Source organism: Aquarana catesbeiana, linkage group LG03 (assembly GCF_042186555.1).
Source record: "Aquarana catesbeiana isolate 2022-GZ linkage group LG03, ASM4218655v1, whole genome shotgun sequence".
Classification (NCBI taxonomy): domain Eukaryota; kingdom Metazoa; phylum Chordata; class Amphibia; order Anura; family Ranidae; genus Aquarana; species Aquarana catesbeiana.
In genome coordinates this window covers 183835996-183859825 of record NC_133326.1, presented here as the reverse complement: position 1 = coordinate 183859825, position 23830 = coordinate 183835996, and the positions used below count along the sequence as shown (strand labels likewise).

The 23830-nt window shown below is 42.1% G+C and overlaps 1 protein-coding gene across 2 annotated transcripts in view; it reads left to right on the top strand.

The window, feature by feature from the left end:
* PHTF2 (putative homeodomain transcription factor 2) overlaps positions 1-23830 on the top strand; it is a 250240-nt gene that overhangs the window by 76400 nt on the left and 150010 nt on the right. For both annotated transcript variants that reach the window (XM_073619589.1, XM_073619588.1), the window contains exon 2: positions 11125-11195. In XM_073619589.1, the coding sequence (XP_073475690.1) occupies positions 11151-11195 (45 nt within the window). In that variant the 5' untranslated portion in view covers positions 11125-11150. The remainder of the gene's footprint in view (positions 1-11124; positions 11196-23830) is intronic.

Genomic DNA, 23830 nt, shown 5'->3' with positions numbered 1-23830 from the left:
TTTCGTAATCGATTAGTTGTCAATTAATCGGTTAGTTGTTTCGGCCCTGCTGTGAACTTATTGATATGTGTGTACTAGTCTCTGAATAGATACTACCCTCTTCCCCCAACCATGTTCCTAAGAGCACAAAAACAGACCTTATGTAGAAACTCTCTTCCTACCTGGATTAGGCAGAGTAGGCCTACTATGATTGGCCGAACTCAGAGAAGTTATACACCCCTCCTCACAACTGACTCCTTTTATCCCATGAATGTAGGATTTCACTAGAAATGGCCTGTCCCCACTGTGAGCCCTGCCACTCTCCAACTGAAGGACCATTCTACTTTGTCTATTGAGTACGGAGTATGGATTCAGTGGATAGGCGTGTGGAGACTCTCCTTTTCTCTCCTTCAAATTGCCATAGCCACCTTCTCAGTTGCCCAGACTATGGCAAACTGGGCTGGAAAAATAATAGCGTTCTTCTGATATAGATAATCCCAAACTTTCTTCCAAGATTACAGTTCTTGCCCTCTGCCCTTCTATTTTGTGTAGATGCCATGGTGAATGTGTTCTGCCAGATCTCTAGAATGGCCTTACTTTCTATGCATATGTGTAGAATCTTATGGCTTAAAGCTTGGGTGACTGGCCAAGTTCAGAAGAGGTGCATTTTGCTTGTGCCTTTTGATAGCGAGCTTGCAGGTTCTCATTCTGCCTTCTAGAGAGGTACACGCGGAAACCTATTGCAAAAGATTGTGCTGGGTATTGGGGGGAGCACCATACTCCCACCCTGGAGGGGGAGAGAGGGGGTCTCTTTGTAGTCCATATATATGTATTACAGTTTAGAGTTCGATTGGGGCTAAGATTAAGTTTCCCTCGGAAGGGGCCCATGGTACAAGACAGCCTACTAAGGCTGATTTGCAGCCTCTAGGAGAAGTTCCTCAACAATCAGGTGATTGTTCTTAGCTCTTTGGCTAAGGTTCCTCCCCTCCCTTCCTGGGTATGGACACTTTGCTAGGTCATTGTATGTCCAATATCCAAGAGCAGGTAGGCCGGACCTGCAGGGGTCTTTCCCTGTCAGATTCTAGTAACACCGCTAATTGCCCTTTGTGGATAGGTCCACTTTTAGTACTTTTTTGTTTGCACCAATAGTCAGTCAGTAGTTGTTTTTCCACTCCTATCTGTTTTGGTGGTGGGTACCTCTCTGATGTAAGGTGGTACCTTGGGAATTGTCTTAGACGAATAAAGTACAGTAATACCTCGGATTACGAGTAACGCAGTTTACAAGCGTTTTGCAATACAAGCAATTTTTTTTTTTTTTAAATCCTGACTCAGTTTGCGAGCATTGTCTTACAAGACAAGCATGATTCAAGCTTCTGGGGTGTGCAGTACCACATTTGGCCAGAGGTGCGGGGCGCCGGTGACACTGAGACACTCTGAAACGCGAGGTCTGAGTGTTTCCGAGAGTCTCTGACACCCACCCCCCGCCACCTCTGGCCACATGGCACTACATACAATAGCAGTCACTGTGGAACAAATTATCTGATTTTCCATTAACTCCTATGAGGAAACTCACTTTGATTTATGAGTGCTTTGGATTACAAGCATTCTTCTGGAACTAATTATTATGCTCGTAATTTAAGGTACCACTGTACTTGATCATCCCCTTGGAGATCTATGTGATAATTATTTATCTTGTTTATTTCATATGCCATTGCATGGCTGTCTTAGACATCTCCTATTCCCTTTTGGAATCTTTTTTTTTTTCCCCTCAATGTCTAGAGTCAAGTTTAAGGCTTGGGCGTTTGCCATCCTTAGACCAGCTGGTCTTACGTTGTGGACCTGTTGTCCAGTTTTTCCTTTGACTCCGTTTCTACTGTTGTGTTCTTCTAAGTCAATGTTTCTCAACTCCAGTCCTCAAGGCGCCCCAACAGGTCAGGTTTTCAGGATTTCCCTTAGACGAAACGGCTGTGGTAATTACTAAGGCTGTGAAGCTAATCGAATCACCTGTGCAAAATAATGGAAATCCTGAAAACATGACCTGTTGGGGCGCCTTGAGGACTGGAGTTGAGAAACACTGTCATTCCCCTTGTTTTTGTTCTTGTGCTGGTCTAAGCATTTGGGTAAAGTTCTGTGACCTCCCCTGGGTCGTTAGCAGTTCCCCTATTCTGTAGGGAACTTTTCCTCTTTTGGTTCAATTTTGGGTGTTGGTCCCTCCTGGTTTTTGCAGACAGTTCCTAGTTCTGTCAGTGGCTGTTGCTCACCCATTAGTTAAACTGATTTTGGACATCTCAAGTGTATTAAAGCTGAATTTCAGGAATTCGGCTACTTTGTAAGAAGTGAAGGCACCCCATGAGTTAAGTCTAAGGCGGTGCGTGACCTCTCCTGGACTTATCTCCATTATTTGTGTCTGATGGTTTTATTGCACTCCCGGAAGAGGCTATCGCTATATTTCCAGAAGCCCAACAGTGATGCTTCAGGTTTAAGCATCAACATTAGAATCGGTGCAGCTGCTATTCCTGCCCCTCCCCTCCTAATGCCCAGTCACAGAAGCCTTTGAATTATGTGAACTCTTTTACAAAATACAAATGCTTCTCTGGATGGGCATAGAAGGGAGGGATGGGCATAGCTGCTCTGTGTGCCTATCTCTCTTCTCTCACAGCCCTGATTGTCAGTGTATGCTCCAGCAGAGCCATAAATCTGTCAGACATAAATATTAGATACGTTCAGGAGCTGTCATGCGCCTCCTTGGCCTTAACTCTTCTTAATTCCTCTGTCCTTTAATGGACAATAAGGAAAGAATTTAGAGTAAGTACAAATTTTATTTATTTTTTTAGTCCACTGAGGCACACAGGATCCACACATCTGAATTTATTACTTAAAAAATTAAAGCATGATGGTTATTGGGTGGGGTTTATACAGGAGCCTGGCCAACATTTTTTTTCAAGACTGCCAGTGTCCATAGATCCTCTAGGCAGCAACATTAAACCCAAATAAAAAGGAAATGCAACTCCAGGTCAGCCAGCAAACACTCCGCCGAATAGCGAAGACAGGTGCCTGCCCAGCTCTCAGCTGATGTGTAATGTAAAGAAAGAAGAAGATTCACATCAAAATGGTTAAAACATCTGAAAAGCAGCAGCAGAGAAGTGAGGTAACCCACTAACACGTTTCACGCTATACCAGTGCTTACTCATAGCAGCTCAACTTTGCCCCATCACATACATACAGATGTAGGCAGGATCCCGGCATTGCACCGATGATCTGGTGATCACAGGTGCATTATAAAGGCCGCAGTGTACAAAAATAAATAAATGCACTTTTTTTTTTACATGTAAAAAGGTGTGTGTGTGTGTGTGTGTGTATGTGTCTATATTATTATTTTTTTTTTTTTTTACAAAAGGTGAACTTCTCCTTTAATGACATTGACTGTATGTTTGAGGTCGTTGTTCTGCTGCAGAATAATTTTAGGTGGGGTCTATCACACATCTCCCTGATGGTTTTGCATGATAGATAAGTATCTCAGCATTGAGGAGACCATTAATCCTTACCAAATTTCCAACTCCATTTGCAGAAATGTATCCCCAAACTTGTATGAAACCTCCGCCATGCTTCGCTGTTGGCCACAAACTCTCATTATTAGGCGAACAAACTGCCTTCTGCAAATATTTCAAATTTGGACTCCTTGGCCCAGAGCACCTGCTGTCATTTTCTGCCCTCCAGTTCCTATGTTTTTGTGCATAGAGTCACTTAGCCTTGTTTCCACATCGGAGGTATAGCTTTTTGGCTGCAATTCTTCCATGAAGGCCACTTCTGGCCAGACTTCTCTGGACAGGAGATGGGTGTACCTGGGTCCCAATGGTCTCCACCAGTTCTGTGCTGATGGCACTGCTGGATATCTTCTGATGTCGAAGGGAAGAAGGCATGATGTCTTGCATCTACTGCATTTTATTTCCTTGGCCAACCACTTTGTCTACGGTCCTCAACACTGCCTGATTGATGGTATCTTCAATTCTGAGAAATACAGGCAGATACCTATGTCATGCCAAGGAAGTGTGTGATTGGCCCAAAATGTATTCTACAGCAGGACAACTCAAAAGATACAGCCAATGTCATTGAGAACTATCTTCAGTGTAAATAAGAACGTGGAGTCCTGGAAGTGATGGCCCCCACAGAGCCCTGATCTCAAAATCATGTAGTCTGTCTGGGATTGCATGAAGAGACCGAAGGATTTGAGGCAGCCTACATCCAGCGAAAATCTGTGGTTAGTTCTCCAAGAATGTTTGGCACAACCTTCTTGCTGAGTTTCTTTAAAAACTGATAAAAATTGATTGGTAAATTGATAAAAATAAACAATGAAAATTATATTTTTGAAAGCATTCTTACTTTACAGCATTACTTCACACCTGCCTAAATCTTTTGCACAGTGCTGTGTATATATGTTTTTTTGTCGCTCCTCGGAGAGAGAGACTTTATCCGCACCCTTGAAACCTGTCAATTTCCATTTCTGTGCAACTCTGAACTTTTTTTCATGTTCGACTCTTAGTCATGTTCTGATTCTTGTATGGGGAAAAAACTTAAACGCGTATATTTGATCTGGTATCACTTTCTAAATCAAACGTAATAAGTATCAAGTGGTTTGTTTTTTGTTTGTTTTTTTTGTTTTGTTTTTTTTTTTTTTAAATGAAATGGGTCCCCAGGTGGTTTATGCCATATTTGTGCTAGTATGCACTGCATATTCACACATTATGGCAGACTTGCCTATCAGACGAAGCCCTCTAGCACTGCGCCATCTGGTCCTGGGCGCTCCCATCTTCGCCTGGTTTTCCTTCTGGGAATGCATCCAGGATGCGTTTTAGGGCCATTCACCCACAAGAATGTCTCATCGGGAACAGTGGCTGTGTGCGTGCAGCTGCTGCATCCCAATTGACAGCAGTGGGGATGCATGAAACACTTGTGCATCCCCGTGGTGGTAAATGCGGTCTTCCACAGGAGTACAGTTTTATGTTCGACCCGTGTGAACTAGCCTTTGCACTCACAGAACAGGAGAGCGTAAGATGTGTTTGTGAGTACTGTGCAGTGTGGATTAATGTGGGCCTAGGTTTTGTCCTCTTCAGGCTGGACACATTTCTGTACAGCAAGTCATCACTACTTATGAAGTACATTGTAGCTATGGTACGCGGCTGATGTGTTGTAAACACTCTGACTAGATTACTAGTTATGAGTTCATGCCATAATTATAATTTCCATTTGTTAGCATCTTTTTTACAAGATGTCTAGGAGGTTTTATACCTATAATTCCAAAATGTTGGCTTTTTTTGCATTGTGCTTATTTTCTCCCTAATTCTGCCTGTTTTAGAACCGTATTTCAAAATACATTGTATGTCTCCTTTAAGGGTCCGATACCTCACTTAAAGTATATGTTGTGCAGTTACATAAATTGTGTATCCATGGCAAAGTGTTTATGCCATAAGCACTTGTTTGCACTTCCTGCATATATTTCACTACAGCTCAGGGACTGCATGCTATTGTGCGCTATTGATTACCCACAACAAGGGTTAAAATGTTACGTACAGTAGGTATAGGGCTCTGCAATGTGATCAGTGGTTGATCATAGTGTTAGGCAGTTAGGTTGCAGCACAGAGCCCACAACAAGCTAACCACCCACTATTTTAAAATGACCCTATCATTATCTTTGATTGTGGCAGTGCTTGCTGTCTTGCAGTGTTCTTGCATTTTGGTAATCCTAGGTGTTTGCACCTCAAATCGGATCTCTTTCAGTGCGCTGAATCCAAAAGAGACTTTCTCCCTCCAAATTCAATTGCGGGTGTGCATCACATGGTCATATGATGCATAGCAAGGGTGGTCCAGGATAAACCACTTGTTTTCTGCCATGCGCTAGACTTACAAATGCTATAGATGGATAAATGGATGTTGGGTTAACCAACATCTAGGTTGGAAAAGGACCTGGGGGTCCTAGTAGATGATCGGCTCAGCAATGGCATGCAATGCCAAGCTGCTGCTAACAAAGCAAACAGAATATTGACATGCATTAAAGAAGGGATTAACTTCAGAGATAAAGCAATAATTCTCCCACTGTACAAGACTCTGGTCTGGCCGCACCTGGAGTATGCTGTCTAGTTCTGGGCACCAGTCCTCAGGAAGGATGTACTGGAAATGGAGCGAGTACAAAGAAGGGCAACAAAGCTAATAAAGGGACTGGAGGATCTTCGTTATGAGGAAAGGTTGCGAGCACTGAACTTATTCTCTCTGAAGAAGACGCTTGAGAGGGAATATGATTTCAATTTATAAATACCTTACTGGTGACCCCACAATAGGGATAAAACTTTTTCGCGGAAGGGAGTTCAACAAGACGCGTGGCCACTCATTAAGATTGGAAGAAAAGAGGTTTAACCTTAGACTGCGTAGAGGGTTCTTTACTGTAAGAGCACAAGGATGTGGAATATCCTTTCACAGGCGGTGGTCTCAGCGGGGAGCACTGATAGGTTAAAAAAACTATTAGACACCTGAACTACTGCAACATACAGGGATATACAATGTAATACTGACACATAATCACACACATAGGTTGGACTTGATGGACTTGTGTCTTTTTTCAACCTCACCTACTATGTAACAGGTTTGCAGGATTTTTTGCTTTTTATTTTTAATAAATTTGCAAAGACTTCAAACAAACTTCTTTCCCATTGTCATTTTAGGGGTTTTGTTTGTAGAATTTTGAGGAAAAGAATGAATTTAAAGTGGACTACTGCCCCCTCCAAAAAGTAACTCAGCAGCTACTGTCTGACTGTCTTTTTAATATTAGGACACTTGCCTGTCCTAATCCAGTGATGCCGGCACCCAGCCGATGTTTCCATCGGCTGTCGGGTGCTGCTGCCGCCATTGCCTTGTGGCTTCATAGCCGGGACCCTACTGCACATGCACGAAGCGATCTGCGCTTTTTTACTGGCCCGGCAGCAGAGGGAGGAGGAGGGGGGCAGAGCTCCTGACATACCTCAGCAAAGTGCAACGGAAGTGGGGGCAGGGTACCTTTCAAAAAACAGGTGGCTGCTCCCCCCGAAAGGTGCCAAACGTGGCACTGGAGGGGGGGAGGAATCAGATAAGTGGAAGTTCAACTTTTGGGTGGAACTCCGCTTCAGTTCATTTTGGAATAAGGATGTAACATAACAAAATGTGGAAAAAGTGAAATGTTGTAAAGAGCTTCAGGTATTTTTGTTTTAGTCAAACAAAAGCCAATTCTTTTGGGGGATAGCCTGCCCTCCTGTACCCACTCCAACCTTTTGACCCATTTTAATATCCTCAATTTCAGAAACATGACGTGTCTGCTCCTGATGAGTGGTCGTGAACCACGAAACGCGTCGAGCTACCAGTCTTTCTACTCATCCAACCCATGTTACACATGCCATTGCTTCTTTTAACAGGATTTTGAGGCCAGAAATCAGGCAGGCATTACCCTGCAATAATCATTTACCCATTCTGACACTTGGTGGTCCCTTGTTTTTACTCAGTAATGTTGGTCATACCTATAATATTATTTGTCTTACCTACTATACCTTTTGTGACAATGCTAATGATCCTTATGCTGATCTTTGGTTATCAATGCTACTATCTATTGTATGACATTTTACCAAGTGTTAATCTTGAGATTGCTTGATACCATTGTTTGTATTGACCTTTATTAAAGCTCATTGACCCACCGTTCATGTGTCAGTTTGCAAACCATTGGCTTCATTTAAAGTCCCAACCCCTTTTCCTTTGACTCGCTCGCTATTGCTTGTGGGTTTCTCAAATTATAGTCATAGGGATGGAAATGTGTGACCTTACCCGGCGCAATTTCATTTAAAGTCCCATTTTCCCCTCCCCTTGTCTGTTCATATTAATAGGGATGGAAGACCATGGTTTGCTCTATCGATTTAACCTTGATATTATCAATAATTTGTTATTATTCTGCCCCCATTGATTTCTTGGTAGCCTCACCTGTTTTTACCATTTATATTAGTTCCATCATGACCCGTCATGTTTCCTACCTTAGTGGTCCATGTTTTATTTTTGCTAACCTCCTCCCGAGATATCCAGCCAATGCTTTACCCTTGGTTGTTTGGCCTCACCGGTGGGGCCGTCTGGCCTCTGCCTTGACCGGGAGCTGCGATGCGCACTGTCAGCCCTGCCCGCCCACCGTGGTGTGCGTGAGGGGGTGGGGCTTGCCTCCATTGCGCAACGACGTCACGCCACCCGCGGCGGACGTGCGCCGCGCCCGCTGCGTTGTGTCCATGCTCAAGGGCTTTAGTGGGACCTCCCAGGCTGCTGCCGATCATTGGTCGGCATCCCGCTGGAGCTCCTCCCACTTAGTGCCCAGCGTGCTTGACGTTAGCGGGCTTCCCCGCGGCGGCGCCTATATATGTTTGCCTGGGGCGGTGCGGTGCTCGAGGCACACTATTGTGTGGTCGGTGTTCCCCTCTCTACACCACACAACCTCACGTCACACAGGTAATACCTTCCTCACCTTACTTTACCACCCCACTTCCCCCTTTTGCTGGTTCCTCACTTGCTGGCCTTCCCCTCAATCCCCACTCACCCCCTTCCCTCATCACTTACCTACTCCTGTTCACCTCCCCATTCACGGGCCACCACTCCCCTCTCTCCCCACTCCCCTCACTCCTTTTCATTGCACCTTCATTATGAGAAGTTATATTTGCCAGACAATATACATCCTAGATCACCAAAAATAATATTTTTTAAAACATTCACAAGGGTATTATTTACAACTTTTGTGTGAATGGCTGATACATTCTCACACCAAATATTTTTCTAAATGGACCCTATAAAGTGTATGTATACTCAAAACGTTTCCTTTTAGCTGCTGTTAAACTTCGTTCCCATCTGCGCGTTTTCAGAACGCACGAAAAAGTGTTGTGCTTACCTAGCGCATTCATGGTACCCTAAATGCGCATTTTGCCAAGTGCAGAAATGCACCTTTTTACTGCGTTTGTTGCACATAGAGCAGCACATCAATGGCCTGTGCTATTCATGTTCCGCATGTTTCCTACATGCTACGTTTTACTTGTATATCTGCTGTCTTCCCCTTTCTACACTCTTTGAAAAGTTCAGATCGTGTTAGAAACCTCTCCATCTTTCAGCAGCACATAGGGGTGGGGAGACTGAACTTACACTGTGTGAGAGCTGATTGGAGGAGAGGGACACCCCCCCCCCTCCTCCACAGGACTGAAGGAACAAGCAGAGCTGTAGTCTGAATAGAGACAAGCTCCGTGCTCATCTTCCTCTAAGCACCCTCCCCGACTCAAATATTGAGCTCATGTTATCTCATGTGTCGGAGAACTTGCCAGAAGTGACTTCTGCTCATAATAGAGGAACGAAGCATGTTGGTTTTGGGATGATTCAAGCACATTACATTTATTGTGCTCCTTATTTCTATCAATATTACATTGTAATTTGTAATGACATAATTATACAACTCACAATAATACAGAATCAATGAGTTTGTTTTCCTGCAACTAGATGGTTCCATCTTGTGGTAACGGGAGACAGGGACACCAAAAGTGTGTTGCTTATGTGCAGTCTACTTTGTATTCACAAATGATAATTTGTATTTGCAGCTGTTCCCAAGCGCTAGCATTACCCCCTCAGCTCCGCCTCAGATCATCAGGCATTGGTTTCTCATAAGGAGCTTGCAGCCTAGATCCCTGTCAAGCACAGTTTACAGTAGGGTTTGCACTCCTATGAGAATCCAATTCCGCTGCTGATCTGCCAGGAGTTGGAGCTCAGATGGTTATGCGAGTAATGGGGAGAGGCTGTAAATACAGACGAAGCTTCGCTCGCCCGCCCACCACTCACCTCCTGCTGTGCGGCCCAGTTCCTAACAGGCCACGGACCGCTATCGGTCCAGGGCTTGGGGGTTGGGGACCTCTGTTTTAAACCATCACTAAGTTTGATAACCTTACATTGACATTCTGATGTCATATGGCGTGTTATCTCTGGGAGTCAAGAGGACAAAAAAACTAAATGAGACCTGCCATAGTTTAACATAATATATTAATTGTTAGAAATCTGTTTTGGAAAATGTGTTATTATTATACAGGATTTATATAGCGCCAACAGTTTACGTAGCGCTTTACAACTTGAGGGTAGACAGTACAAATACAATACACTTTAATACAGTAGGAATCAGAGGGCCCTGCTCATTAGAGCTTACAATTTAAGAGACGTATTATTTTTAATTCTGTTTTTGTAAATGTAAAGTCAGTAATTGGAGACAATTCACATTTCTGCAGTTTACTTGGTTGTCACTAATATGCTTTAGATAATTAAATGTTATGGCATTTTGTTACATTATTATATTTGATTTTTAAAGCTTATTTTTAGGCCTATTCACGCTAAAACGTCCAGTTGCTGTGGGTAATGCACACTTGTTAGCATGCATTAACTTACCCTTTTCCCAAAATGCATAATGAAGTGCACTCACCATATATGCGTTGTGGAGCCTCAGTCCGTAAGACAGTTACAGTGCCTTGAAAAAGTATTCATACCCCTTGAAATTTTCCACATTTTGTCATGTTACAACCAAAAACGTAAATGTCTATCATATAAAATACGTTTACATGTTTGGTTGTAACATGACAAAATGTGGAAAATTTCAAGGGCTATGAATACTTTTCCAAGGCACTGTACAATGAATTGAAATTCAATTCACCACACACAGAGCAGTGTGAATAGACCCTTTACATTTTTTAGCACTTTTTGTTTACCCTGTTTGTTTTCACAAAATTGGTTTGTTTGAATTTTTTAAAAATATACAGTAGAGGATTACTGTATATGTGACAAATGCTATTATTGCAGTCTTGTTTTTTGAAGCATAAATTGCTATTTATGAGCACAGTTGTTGTCCATATTTTTTTCTCCTTAAGTTTATTTTTATATATTCTCTGACGTCGATCCTATAATTTTCAAGTTGCAACACGCTTGGAAACACATTTGTAAAATAATAATGAGGGAGAGTGTAATATAAGTACTCGCACACACCCTTCAGTGTGCAGGTAACTGAGCTATTTATACATACATCATCAGAGCATCGGATCACAAGCAAGTAAGCGTGTCTTTTTTATTTCCTCGCAGCCTAAGATGTCAAATGTCTAGAATAAATGGCGTCCAAAGTAACAGATGCAATAGTTTGGTACCAGAAAAAGGTAAGACTTTGATTAAAGTTTGAGATTTTTTTTTTTTTTGTTTTTTGTTTTTTTTTGTTTTTGTTTTTTTTTCTGTTTGGCATCAGTATTTGTTTTTCTTTCCTTTCTTTTACCTAAAATATCAAGTTGCACTGATAATTTGATGCATGTATATATTACCTTTATGCTTTTTATATAAATATGGTGTCTATACAGTGTTGCCCTTTAGTAAAGCACTTACAGTATCTCACAAAAGTGGGGGTGCCCCTCACATTTTTGTAACTATTTTATTATATCTTTTCATGTGACAACATTGAAGAAATGACACTTTGCTACAATGTAAAGTAATGAGTGTACAGCTTGTTAAACAGTGTAAATTTGCTGTCCCCTCAAAATAACTCAACACACAGCCATTATTGACTAAACAGCTTGCAACAAAAGTGAGTACACTCCTAAGTGAAAATGTCCAAATTGGTCCCAAAGTGTCTATTTGTGTGGCCACCACTGTTATACAAGCTGTACACTCACTACATTACATTACATTACATTACATTGTAGCAAAGTGTCTTCAGTGTTGTCACATGAAAAGATATAATAATATTTACAAAAATGTGAGGGGTGTACTCACTTTCGTGAGATACTGTACAACCAGCGGTTTACTATTAAATTATGTATGTCTATAGTGACTGGGATGTCTGGATCTTGTCTTTATAAAGCTATAAGCAACATAAGATTATGCCATAGCCAGGAGAAGATGGTTTTCTGCCTTTGGTAATGCTGTCAGGGTGTATTATTCCGTCGGACTAGCTTAAAACAATAGCAGAATGCCTTAGCATCATGGTAATGTGCTCCTTCATAAGTTGCATATCATGGACTCAGATTTACTTACAGCTAATTTGCAGCTAACCACCCTGAAGTAACTAACTGGCAACTACTGGATTTTAAACCGTTTCTTCTCTTCAAAGAGTTATGATGTGGTTAAATGGTGAAATTTGGATATTGTGCTTCCCCGGACATACATTTATACAGCCCTTTTGTACAGGATTCTTCTGAATTACTACTAGACATGGTTTTTCTTCTTAAAGCAGTATTTAACCCAAAATCAAAAAGTAATACATTGCAGCGTGCCAATCAATAGATGTGGTAGCTGTATAATTTTTCTTTTTTTAGGTGTTTTTTCCTCTGGTGATCTGGTCAGTAACACACGTCCTGTATTATACAGGCACCGCTCTTAATGAATGAGCGCAGGGGGCACATTTGGACAGCAGGATTATCAGTCGGGGGGGGGGGGGGGAGAGAATGTAAGTACTAGCATATTTAAATACAGTAACAAATTAAAGCTGAACTCCAGCTAATACTTTATAATCAGTTATGAACAGTTTTTTCTTTTAGGATAAAGGTTTTACATAAAAGCTGATCATTTTAAGCATCCCTACCAGTGTTAAATGGTCTCTCATCCCTGTAATTGCAAGTTTTTCTGTTTGAAAAAACAACTGACTTACTGGCTGGATCACCAGATGAAAGTAGAATAAAGAGAGCCTAAAAATCACATCTAAGAATTGGTAAGCTGCAACATAATGTTTGCTTTTGCATTTAATACTGCGCTAAGAATTGAACCTAGAAGGAAGTAGCATCTTCTTTGCAGTATTCTGAACTGCAACTTGCTAGTAAAGAGCCTAGAGCGAAGGAAGGCATGGCAGCATGTTAAAGCATTTGTTACCCCAACATTTCGTATTCCTGATCTGTGCCTGCTGTACCATGTACTTGTATGATAAAGTATCCTGTTCTCTTTGCATTACTTCCTTTGTGTGAAATCACTGGTGTTCCTGCTAGTCCCTCCTTTCCTATTAAAAACTGACCACACTAAGCAGGAGAACACATAGTTGTCAGTGCTGCATGCTCTCCAATGATCAGACTTGTCCTGACACTCTTCCCCTGAACAGCCATTCACTGGGAAGCTTGGTGTCCTGCTTCTCCTCCCCCCAGCTCTTAAGCAGCAGAGAACAGAGGGAACGTGATCACTTATTTAAAAAAAAAAAAGGGAAAAAATGTATTTTATAATTTTTTTTTTTTTTTAATATGTTGTTCATTTCTATTTCCTTGTCAAAAGAAGTTTATTGAGTATACAATATTATAAAGATACATAACGTAAGTTTACAATGATCTATAAATTAAGCTCATTGTTTTACAGTAGGGTTTATATAGGTAAATATCATGAAATTTCAAATATTAAACATTGGGTTCACGTAAACCTAAATTAAAGATATATATCATTTCCTTAGTTACTTTTGTAGGTATTTAAATGATTTATACCTACTATACATATTGTTTACAAGTAGAGTGTATATAGGTCAAATAAATTCTGATAATGAGCTTTAATCGTAAGGTGGAGAAAAGGAAAGAGAAAGAAGAAAAAGGGTAGAAAGGCAGAGGTATGGTGTTCATTTCTATTTCAAACTGAACAGGTTGTTTTTACAAGGTGAACCTTTACAATCACTTTAAAGAGGAGGTCCAGCCTGGGTGAAAAAAATAAAGTCAGCAGCTACAAATGCTGTAGCTGCTGGCTTTTAATATTGGGGCACTTACCTGTCCAGGGAGCCCGCAATGTCGGCAACCCAGCCAGTCTTCGGATTGACTCCTGGGTGCTGCCGCCACCATTCCTGGTAAGGGAACCCGATAGTGAAGCCTTTTGGCTTCACAGCGGGTTCCCTGCTGCGCTTTCCAATTGGCCTGGCAGTGGGGGGAGGGGGGGGGCGAACTTCAGGGAGATCAGGCCGCGGCCCATCTCCGGAAGTGGGGAAGGGGACCTGTCAAAGACATGTCCCCCCGTTCCCTCTCCCTCCTGAAAGGTGCCAAATGTGGCACTGGAGGGTATTGGGATCGTAAAAGCGAGAGTTCCACTTTTGGGTGGAATTCCGCTTTAGGTTAGAAAGAGAGACTTGTGACTCTTATCTATAAATCTAAATCTGACCAGTTCCAGGGACAGCTATCCACATCCTAATAGTAGTAGATCAAAACAGGACAAATAAAAGCCTCTCAAAGGCCCAGAGGTGCCAGGACTTGAAAGGACTGTCAGACATGTGACTCCTCTTATACCTTGCCCTTCTTTAACTCTGCTGCTGCTTTTTCAGAAGGGTGACAAGAGAAGACCAGAATAAAAGGGTTAAAGTAAAGTAAAATAAAACAAACTAGCGCTGGCCGTACCCAGACGTTTGAGGTAATTTCAACAGTTATCAACCTACATTTAAAACAAAGTGCATTTATTTCTTTTGCTCTTCTTGCCCCCGAAGTAACCTAACCTGCCTTCCCCTTCCACAGACAGATTTTTATGGGGCTGTGTTCCAAGGCTGGTTACGATTAGTGATGGTCCCATTAAAGTCTGGAATAAGGGGGGAGGAGGAGAAGAAGAGTCTGAATGGTCAGGGCGAGGAAGACTTGAGGCACATAAAGACGGCGTAAACATAGATCTAGGATAGAATGCATCAGTGGAGGGGAAGAGTTTACATTCCTTTACATTCAGATTGGTGAATATTGATATTTGTAGGGCCCCACCATGACCCTAGCAGATACTTAGCTGGGATGTATTTTCCTAGCTGGTAACTGTTTCTGCCTTAGGTACAAATATACCGTTTACCAGATGCAAACTTGAATGTTTTGTTAAAAATGGCTATGTGGTACATAACAAGCAGCCCTTAATATGGCCAGACCTTTCATTTAGACGAGGTCAAAAAATATAACCACTTTTAAGTATTCTAGCTTTTTGCTGCTAAAGTACCGGTATATTCTGCAGTCTGTCCTGTAACATTGCCAGAGTAGTAAATTGTCATATTTGGGGATAATACTTAGTGTCACCAGCAGGATTAACCTATAGACAGACCTGAAATTTGCATCCACACGGTTACTTCAAAATCAAAGGTGTAGAATTGGCTAGTCACAGATTTTATTTACCATGACTATATAAAATGTAACGTGCATGATTTGTCATGATTTGTTGTACATTGTATGTCTCGTGTCGTCTGGATGTCAGAATGTGTCACAAACACCGTGAGTCAGATATGTGTAATCCAGATGATTGATTGGCTTATGTGAAGGCAGTAATTGCTCACGTGGAATTTGTTGCAAACCTGTAATAGATGCACAAGAACAATGTAGATCTGTGATGTACTCGCATGGACAAGATGAAAGTTGTTCAGCTTGTAAATATTCAGTTATGCCAGCTGTGTCTAAATTAATTTAAGCTTTAGGGTGATCATGAGTTAAGACGCAGCAAGGTTTTTGCCCAAAGCGCTTGTATTCACTTCTGACATTAAAACATTCTGTAGGTAGCATTTCTAGGTGTGGAGCTTTGCCTGGCAGAATACACCACAAATCACTTATATTTTAAGCTGAACTGCTTAAAGTTTTTCATCACCTGGAGTACAGCACTGGTGGTTCTCGGTGAAAAATATGCAGCTCTCCCAAAGTTCATATAATCCAAAAATGTCCTATGTGGTAGCTTTCCAATCTTTAGATTTGGTGGCTGCAATACTTTTCCTTTTTTAGGCTTTTTTCCCTTTATTTTACCTGGTAATTTTGCAAATAACTATTCCTGTACTAGGGTAGCAACACTCGCTCACTCCACTCTATCTGTGGAGGGAGTTATGCGGGCTGCTGTCCTGATTTGGGCTACAAACATGTCTTTCTCTCAATCTCCATTATGGGGGGGGGGGGGGGGCAGTTGGGTAGTTCGCAGGAGTTGGAGTATCTTGGCAGAAAGATGAGCATGGTTGTGCTTTCCGTTCATCCCAAAAGAAGATATGACCTTGCCTTTCTGGAAAGATCAACAAGTATTTCCTGCAATTGATGAAAATGTTCTTGGCCTGAAAAATGAAAGCTGACAGCACATCTAAGGAAAGCTGTAATATATAACCTTTTCGCCTTTTGGGTTTAGATATGCTTAAGGTGGGGAAAAAAGCTAAAAAACCCTACACCTATCCATAACAGTAAAACTTAACCCCTCCACACCTGATTACTTAATACATCCCTCCCCCCACAATAATTAACCGTAAACCTGTTCTTAAAGAGGACCTTTACTTAAAGTTTTATATACATTTTCATTTTTTGTAACTTGAGATGCTGATGGCAGGACTTGCATGCCATGCTCTTGCTGTGTTTTAAACAACAACAAAAAAAAAAAATGTATTTGCTCCTCATACTGTCCTCCAGCTGCTCCCTGACTTCAGGTATGTGGCTGCCCCCTGTGTCTGTCGTGATCTTTGAACGGGAGTCTCTACTTTGTGCACACTCCCGTTTTGAACTACAAGCTTTACAGGCAGTGAAACGCTCCTCTTTTTCCTCAGTAAAGATTGATAGTGGCTTTGGTGTTCTATAGTTTAAAATGGGAGTGTGCACAATAGCAGAGATCCCAGCAGGACTTCATAGGTCCCAGTAGGCATGGGGGGAATTCACATACCTGGAGGTGAAAAATTGAAAAAAAAAAAAAAAAAAAACAGCAGAAGCTTACAAGTCCTGCTATCAGCATTTTGTGTTACAGGTCTGGACTTCATAGGTTGGGTAAATATGCCTGCCTTCCTTCCTTCTTTTCTTTTCAGGTCAGCAGCTACAGTACTTGTAACTGCTGGACTTTATTTTGGATAGCCAGGAGAACAACTTCTGTACTACTTAACCCACACTTTAACACTTAATGTAACCTCTAAAGCCAACACTACCACCACTAGTTAATCCCTACTGTGTTGCATACTTAACTTGTCCTGTGCAGGTAGCCTCTGCATAGGAAAAAAAATATGATTCTGCATCAAAATCGAGACTTGCTTCCTATTTTTATTATTGAAATAGTGTTGATTGGTGTCGCGCAGACTAAATGTTGCAAATAAATGTGTCACATATTGTGTCCTATCAACCAAAACTCAACCAAAATATATGAATATCAAAACATATACCGTATATATTTGAGTATAAGCCGACCTGAATATAAGCCGGGGCACCTAATTTTACCACAAAAAACTGGGAAAACACATTGACTCAAGTATAAGTCTAGGGTGAGAAATACGCAGCTACTGTAAGTGGAAAAGAGGGTCAACTGTGTCCATTTGCATGCCTCACTGTGCCCATTTGCAGCCATAGGTCCCCTGAACTTCAAACTTGATAGTTAAGGGTTCCTAGATGCCCCCTAGCTGCAGCCAAAATTTGGGGTCTCTGGACCCAAAGGGTCCCGAAATGACATTGCTGCAGATGGACACAGTTGACCGACTTTGGGGCCCCGTATCTCGGGGCCACTTGGTGGTAGGAATCCAAAGCTGGGGGTCTTAGCACCAAGTGGCCCCGAGATATGGGGCCCCAAAGTCTGTTCGGAAAATGTCAAGCACTTTTCTGCAGCACAGTGACATTTTCTGAACCCCACTTTGGATATGTTGTAGTGCTAGTTCCACTGGGTTTGCACACCAAATTTGGGGTTCCTAGCACCAAGTGGTCCCGAGATATGGTGCCCCAAAGTCGGTTCAGAAAATGTAATTCTTTGCACCAGAAAAGTGCTTGACTCGAGTATAAGCCGAGGGGGGCACTTTCAGCCCAAAAAAAGTGCTGAAAAACTCAGCTTATACTCGAGTATATACGGTATGTATATTCTACAACGTGCAGTGCAAAATACAGACATATGATCAAATAATAAGATAATTTTTTATATATAATAATAAATAAGTTTGTTCTTCCATTTCCATGTATGTATTTGTGCATATATAACCAAAATGGTGTGCTTTCACCTTCTTGTGCCACCTCTGTGCTCCCATAACTCTTACCTTTAAAAAGGCAGTCATAAAGACTTATTTGTAGTACCCGGGATGATGTTGCATCTGCCTTGGCTTTGCTCCAAGATTTCCAGGGATCTCCAGGCAAGCCTATGTAATGGTCCCTTTGCGGTTCACACCTCCACGCTCAATCCATATGTTAAGGATAAAGAAAGTATTCCTCCATAGTGTAGTAGTTAAAAATATAATTTATTAAAATAGCAACTCGTACAGTTGAAAACATTCTATTCAGTGTAGATGCAGTGACTTGCCAGTCTCTTGCATTACTTCCGGTCTGGAATGACCTATGCATTGTGTCACGGCACGTGACTTCATCAGGGACCTTTTTTCTTTTTGGTTTGTTTGGTTGTTTTGGTTTTTTTTTTTTTACTATTATTACTACTCATTTTGACTATTTTTTTTAGTTTTTTGGGGTCTTGTCCTCTTTGAGAATTTTCCCTTTTTTTGTGTGTGGTTATCAGGGCAGGAAGTAAGCCTAATCTCTAAAGTGAGGGAACAGACAACAAATCTAAGCACATTTCTTTTTGTGAGGCTTCTTTTGGAAGTGTATAAAAGTTATTTACAGATGAGCAGCCTGGTTCACTGCTGGCAAAACTGAGATAGCAGCAGGTCCCAAAACAGGAAGTATGTACATCTGCCTTGTGAGATCTCTACCAGGTTTAGGAAGTAGGACACTTGCATATTAGGGCACCACTAAAGATGCATGCTACGTTTTAAAAATGCCTAGTCATATCACAGTGGGTGGGAATTCTTTCCCATATCTACCTGCGACGTTAAAAAGCAAGATCAGCATTGGACCAGTGTTCACCTTGGGGTAGATATCATTTTTGTGGTCTTTGGGTACTGGCTTCTTGGGTCTCATTCATACTGGCACTTGCAAACCCATGTTTTATATCGTATGCTTTTAGAGGGCATTTCTAAACTCACATAAATGCATGTAATGATCTTTTAACGGTGCCAATCACACTGCATGTTTAAGTGTGGTCAGTTTACCTGCGTTTAGATACACACTAAGTGCGTCTAAACTTGCTTCAGGAGGAACCGCTAAACAGAAAAATGATCTGTGAGGCAAAAAAATTGTTGATATTCCACAAATAAAGAAATACTAAACGCAGATGTGCCAGTGAAAATGAGGCCTTATATGAGAAAGGTGGTGGGTGCCCTGTGGCGCACACTGTACGTAGTAAACCAGTGTCTTACTCTAAAATTTGATATCCTGCTCGTCAGTCCTGCCTACTTGGCAGGCAGTGGGGCCACTTATTACTTGTCTCTTTTATATGGAAGCCAAATAAAGTAATTTGCCAAATGAAACCAAGTTATCGCCAAAAAACTAGTGGAGAAGGTTTACATTGCTCAATCAATGCTATTTGTATTATTAAATGTATAACGCACATGCCTAAATTTTCTATCCCGACTCTTAATAACTAAAATGGATTGATTGGCTGGCAATTGGTGTTTTTTGCATTATTCAATGAGGTGGCATTGTGGCTATTGCTTCTGGCTCTGAGTTCTGGATTTTGAATCTTTTCTGGACTGCCATCTACATTGATGCACCTATCGTGAGTTATGCAACACAGTTTTTCCCATTTTTCAAACTGTTCCTTGAGAGACTTGAGCTAAAAACTAAATTAGCTGGGGTAAGAGCAAAATGGTGCAGTAAGAAGATGCCTTTTCAGGAGGCTCTGGGAAACTGCATCGCTTACTCCTGACACTAGTGGTGCGGTGAATCCCCAGCAGCCGGTTTTCTTCCACTACCTGCTGCTCTACCCCGGGGAGCATAGAGCGGGTACTGGAGACATTGCAGCCATGCTGTGTAACAGCAACTTTCTAAGATCTCTGGCGGGACACACAAGCGGCTTCACTCAGACGCTTAATCCCTCTCACCACATGGTGCGATAAGCCTACCTTCCCAGTGCTTCTTCCCTCCCTTCTTTTTTTTTTTATACAGTCCCTGCTACCTGATGGCTAAAAAAAGGGACATCCTGATTTGTTGGGGGACACCCCTGTTGAATTTGGGGACCGAACCTGCATAGCTGGGGACATCTCACACACCTATTGCAGCTTATAACCTGACGTCTTCCTGTGTCTATCTTCCTCTCTGGGGATATGCCCAGAGGGAAAAGTGTGCTGCCAACTTCTTGCACGGAAGCAGATGTAGGGCCTTTGAGATTGCAGGGGAAGCAGATGCTATGCAGATGGATGTGCCTGATCAACAACACCTGGACTCTGCTTTGCAACATCTTCCAATGCCAAACCACTCCAACAGTCAAAGCACCTCCAGTCTGACATAGGTCTGATCAGAAGGGACTTGGACTCTTTCCGTGAACGCATTACCAAGATCAAGCAGCGGGTCTCTTTAATGGAAGACCAACAGAGAAACCTTACTGCTGACCTCCATGCTCTCAAAACCAAAGTCACTAGCCGAGGATGCATAAAACTGCAATTGCAGAAATCTAGGTATACTGGGCCTTGCAGAAGTTGCGGAGGGTTCAGATCATGCTTCCTTCACTAAGAATTTGTTGAAGGAACTGCTTTCCAATGCCACATTCTCTCCGCATTTTACTGTGGACTCATCGTATCTTAATGGCCAAGGGCCCTCTTGGGGCACCACCCCACAAATCACATTTAAATTCCTTCCTTTTAAACACTGTGATTTGATCCTTCGTGAAGCCTGCTTCCAGAAGGACATCATATATGGTAACCCGAAACTACTCCTCTTCCCGGAATACTCTGTGAAATCCCAAATATTGGTGCATTAACATCTGAGCCAAATTGAAGGAGAAAAGGCTCAATTACAAAATGTTCTTTCTGGCAAAACAGAGCTCACAATGGTGAGATGCTTCGCTTATTCACCTTGCTGGGGGATGCAGCAACCTTGATAGACACTTCACACAAGTAACTCTGTTTTGGTTTTCCTTTACCTTGGCTGTAGCCTTTTGGTATAGTTGAGGGACTCTATGGAGGCCTGCAAGATTCTAGATGCTAGCTGCCTAGCTAAACCGTTGACTATTCACGCGATTCATTTGATCCTTGATGTCTTTGGTATCCTGGCCTTTTTGTGACTTTGGCACAGGTAGACCACCTTGATGAAATTGTTGCAAGGCTTCCTGTTCTCTATTTCCCCGTATTCGTTATGAATCATAAGGCTACAGTATTCTATTACAGCTATATTACCTATGTTTTGTTAATGAAAACCACGTTTGTACCCCAGCCGCTGCTGGATGGTTGCACTGTATTTTCATCCAGCTGTTCTCGGTTCTGCATTGTCTTTAAAGGAGTTGTAAAGTCTCATGGTTTTTCATCTTAATGCATTCTATCAATGGACACAGCAGCATGGCCCAGGAGCGTCCCCGCACTTGTAGAAAGCACTCGGAGAGGAGGAGCCCCGCCGGGAGGACCCCAAAAAAGGAGGATCGGGGCCGCTCTGTGCAAAACCCTTGCACAGAGCAGGTAAGTATAACAGGTTTGTTATTTAAAATAACAAAAAAAAATGAACCTTTACATTCACTCTAAGTGTTGTTGGACTTCCATGCTTTTTAGTTAAAGGCTGAGCCTCTGTTATGTCCTCTTGTACTATAGCCTAGTGGAACACAAGAGGCTTGAATTCCCCTGTTAAACACTCCCTGGCTCCTTCATACCTCTACAACTAAAACTGAAATGCTTCATCGGTGCCAAATGATTTTTGAATGGGGGGTGGAGAATAGGAGGCTACTGGCTAGGGAACACTCTGCCCCATCACAGTCCCCAGGATTTTGTCTGAGTCAAGTCCTCAAGGTTCCTCATTTGCTCAATGTCCATTTTGCCTTTTACTAAAAAGGCCTTTGTCCCTCGGGTGACTTGTTTGCCTGCCTAGCACCTGTCCATCTTCCATGACTGAATGAAACCTATAGGGAGGTACTGGATGCCCCCATTAACACTCAAAGAGGTGCAAGTAGCTATCTCTGCTCTCCAATCCTGAAAGACACCTGGACCTGACCGTCTTCTGACAGAATTTTACAAAAGTTTCTCTGACGAGCTGGCACCCAGCCTTGCTACATCTGGGTCAGTCTGGGTTTATGCTGGGAGAGGAAAAGACATTAATATTTGTAGGTTATGCACTCATAAGGCTGTGGTGACTACGAACTACCTGGGGCTAGTGGTCTCCTTTTTTTTTTTTTAAAAAAAAGCTTTTGTTGAATGGATAGGCTGTCCTTCGTGTATTTTGGCTTTGGCCTCTGTTTGTTTTATATTGCCTGTTTGCTTTACTTGGCCCCTACGGCCACGCCACTAACTATTTTTTATTGGCTCCCTTTTCTCTGTCTAGGACGAGGCAGGGCCGCCCTTTTTTCCCTGGGCCTGTTTGCTCTTGCTTTGAAGCCACCAGCCATTCAGCTACTCATTGCAGACTTGAAAGGGATTGAGGTGTGCAGAATTGAAGAAAAATTGTTCCTGTAAGCTGACAGTGCTCTCGTATAAATCTTAGCCTCATTCTCCTTATTATAGGCCGCTTTACAGAAAATTGACACGTTTAGCACCTTCTCTGGAATTTGAGGTAATCAGGAAAAACCTTTGATCTTCCTGTGAAGTCCTAATTTCAAACCAGCTACAAACACCGCGCTATGCTGAGTGAATGGGTTTAAATGCCTTGTTGGCTGCTCCCTGGCAACTTACGGTTTTGCTCATAAGTTTACATACCCTGGCAGAATTTGATTTCTTGGCCATTTTTCAGAGAATATGAATGATAATACAAAAACTTTTCTTTCACTCATAGTTAGTGTTTGGCTGAAGCCATTTATTATCAATCGTGTTACTCTTTTTTTAAATCATAATGACAACAAAAACTACCCAAATGATCCTGATCAAAAGTTTACATACCCAAGTCCTTAATACAGTGTATTGCCCCCTTTAACATCAATGACAGTCTTGTGTGGTATTTGTGGATGAGGCTCTTTATCTTCTCGGATGGTAAAGCTGTCCATTCCTCTTGGCACAAAGCCTCCAGTTCCTGTAAATTCTTGGGCTGTCTTGCATGAACTGCATGTTTGAGATCTCAGAGTGGCTCAATGATATTGAGGTCAGGAGACTGGCAACTCCAGAACCTTCTCTTTATTCTGCTGTAGCCATTGACAGGTCGACTTGGCCTTGTGTTTTGGATCATTGCCATGTTGGAATGTCCAAGTACGTCCCATGCGCAGCTTCCTGGCTGATGAATGCAAATGTTCCTCCAGTATTTTTTGATAACACGTTGCATTCATCTTGCCATACATTTTGACCAAATTTCCTGTGCTTTTGTAGCTCACACATCCCCAAAACATCAGCGATCCACCTCCATGTTTCACAGTAGGAATTTTGGTCTCATCATTCCAAATGACTTTGTGCCAGAAGGTTTTATTATTATTATTAAAATTATTCAGGATCTATATAGCGCCAACAGTTTATGCAGCGCTTTACAATATAAAAGGGAGACAATACAGTTATAATACAATAAAATACAAGAGGATTAAGAGGGCCCTGCTCAGAAGAGCTTACAATCTAATAGGGTGGGGCAGGTGATACAAAAGGTTGTAACTGTGGGGAATAAGCTGATGGAAGTGGTAAAAGATTAGTTGGAGACGTGATAGGCTTTCCTGAAGAGATGAGATCGCCTGAAGGTAGGAAGAGTAGGGGCTAGCCGGACAGTTGGAGGTAGCGAGTTCCAGAAGATGGGAGAGGCTCTGGAGAAATTCTGGAGACTAGCATGGGAGGAGGAGACGAGAGAGCTTGAGAGTAGGAGGTCTCGAGAAGAGCAGAGAGGATGATTTGGGTGATATTTGGAGACAAGTTGGTGATGTAGCTCGGGGCAGAGTTGTGAATGGCTTTATATGTTGTGGTTAG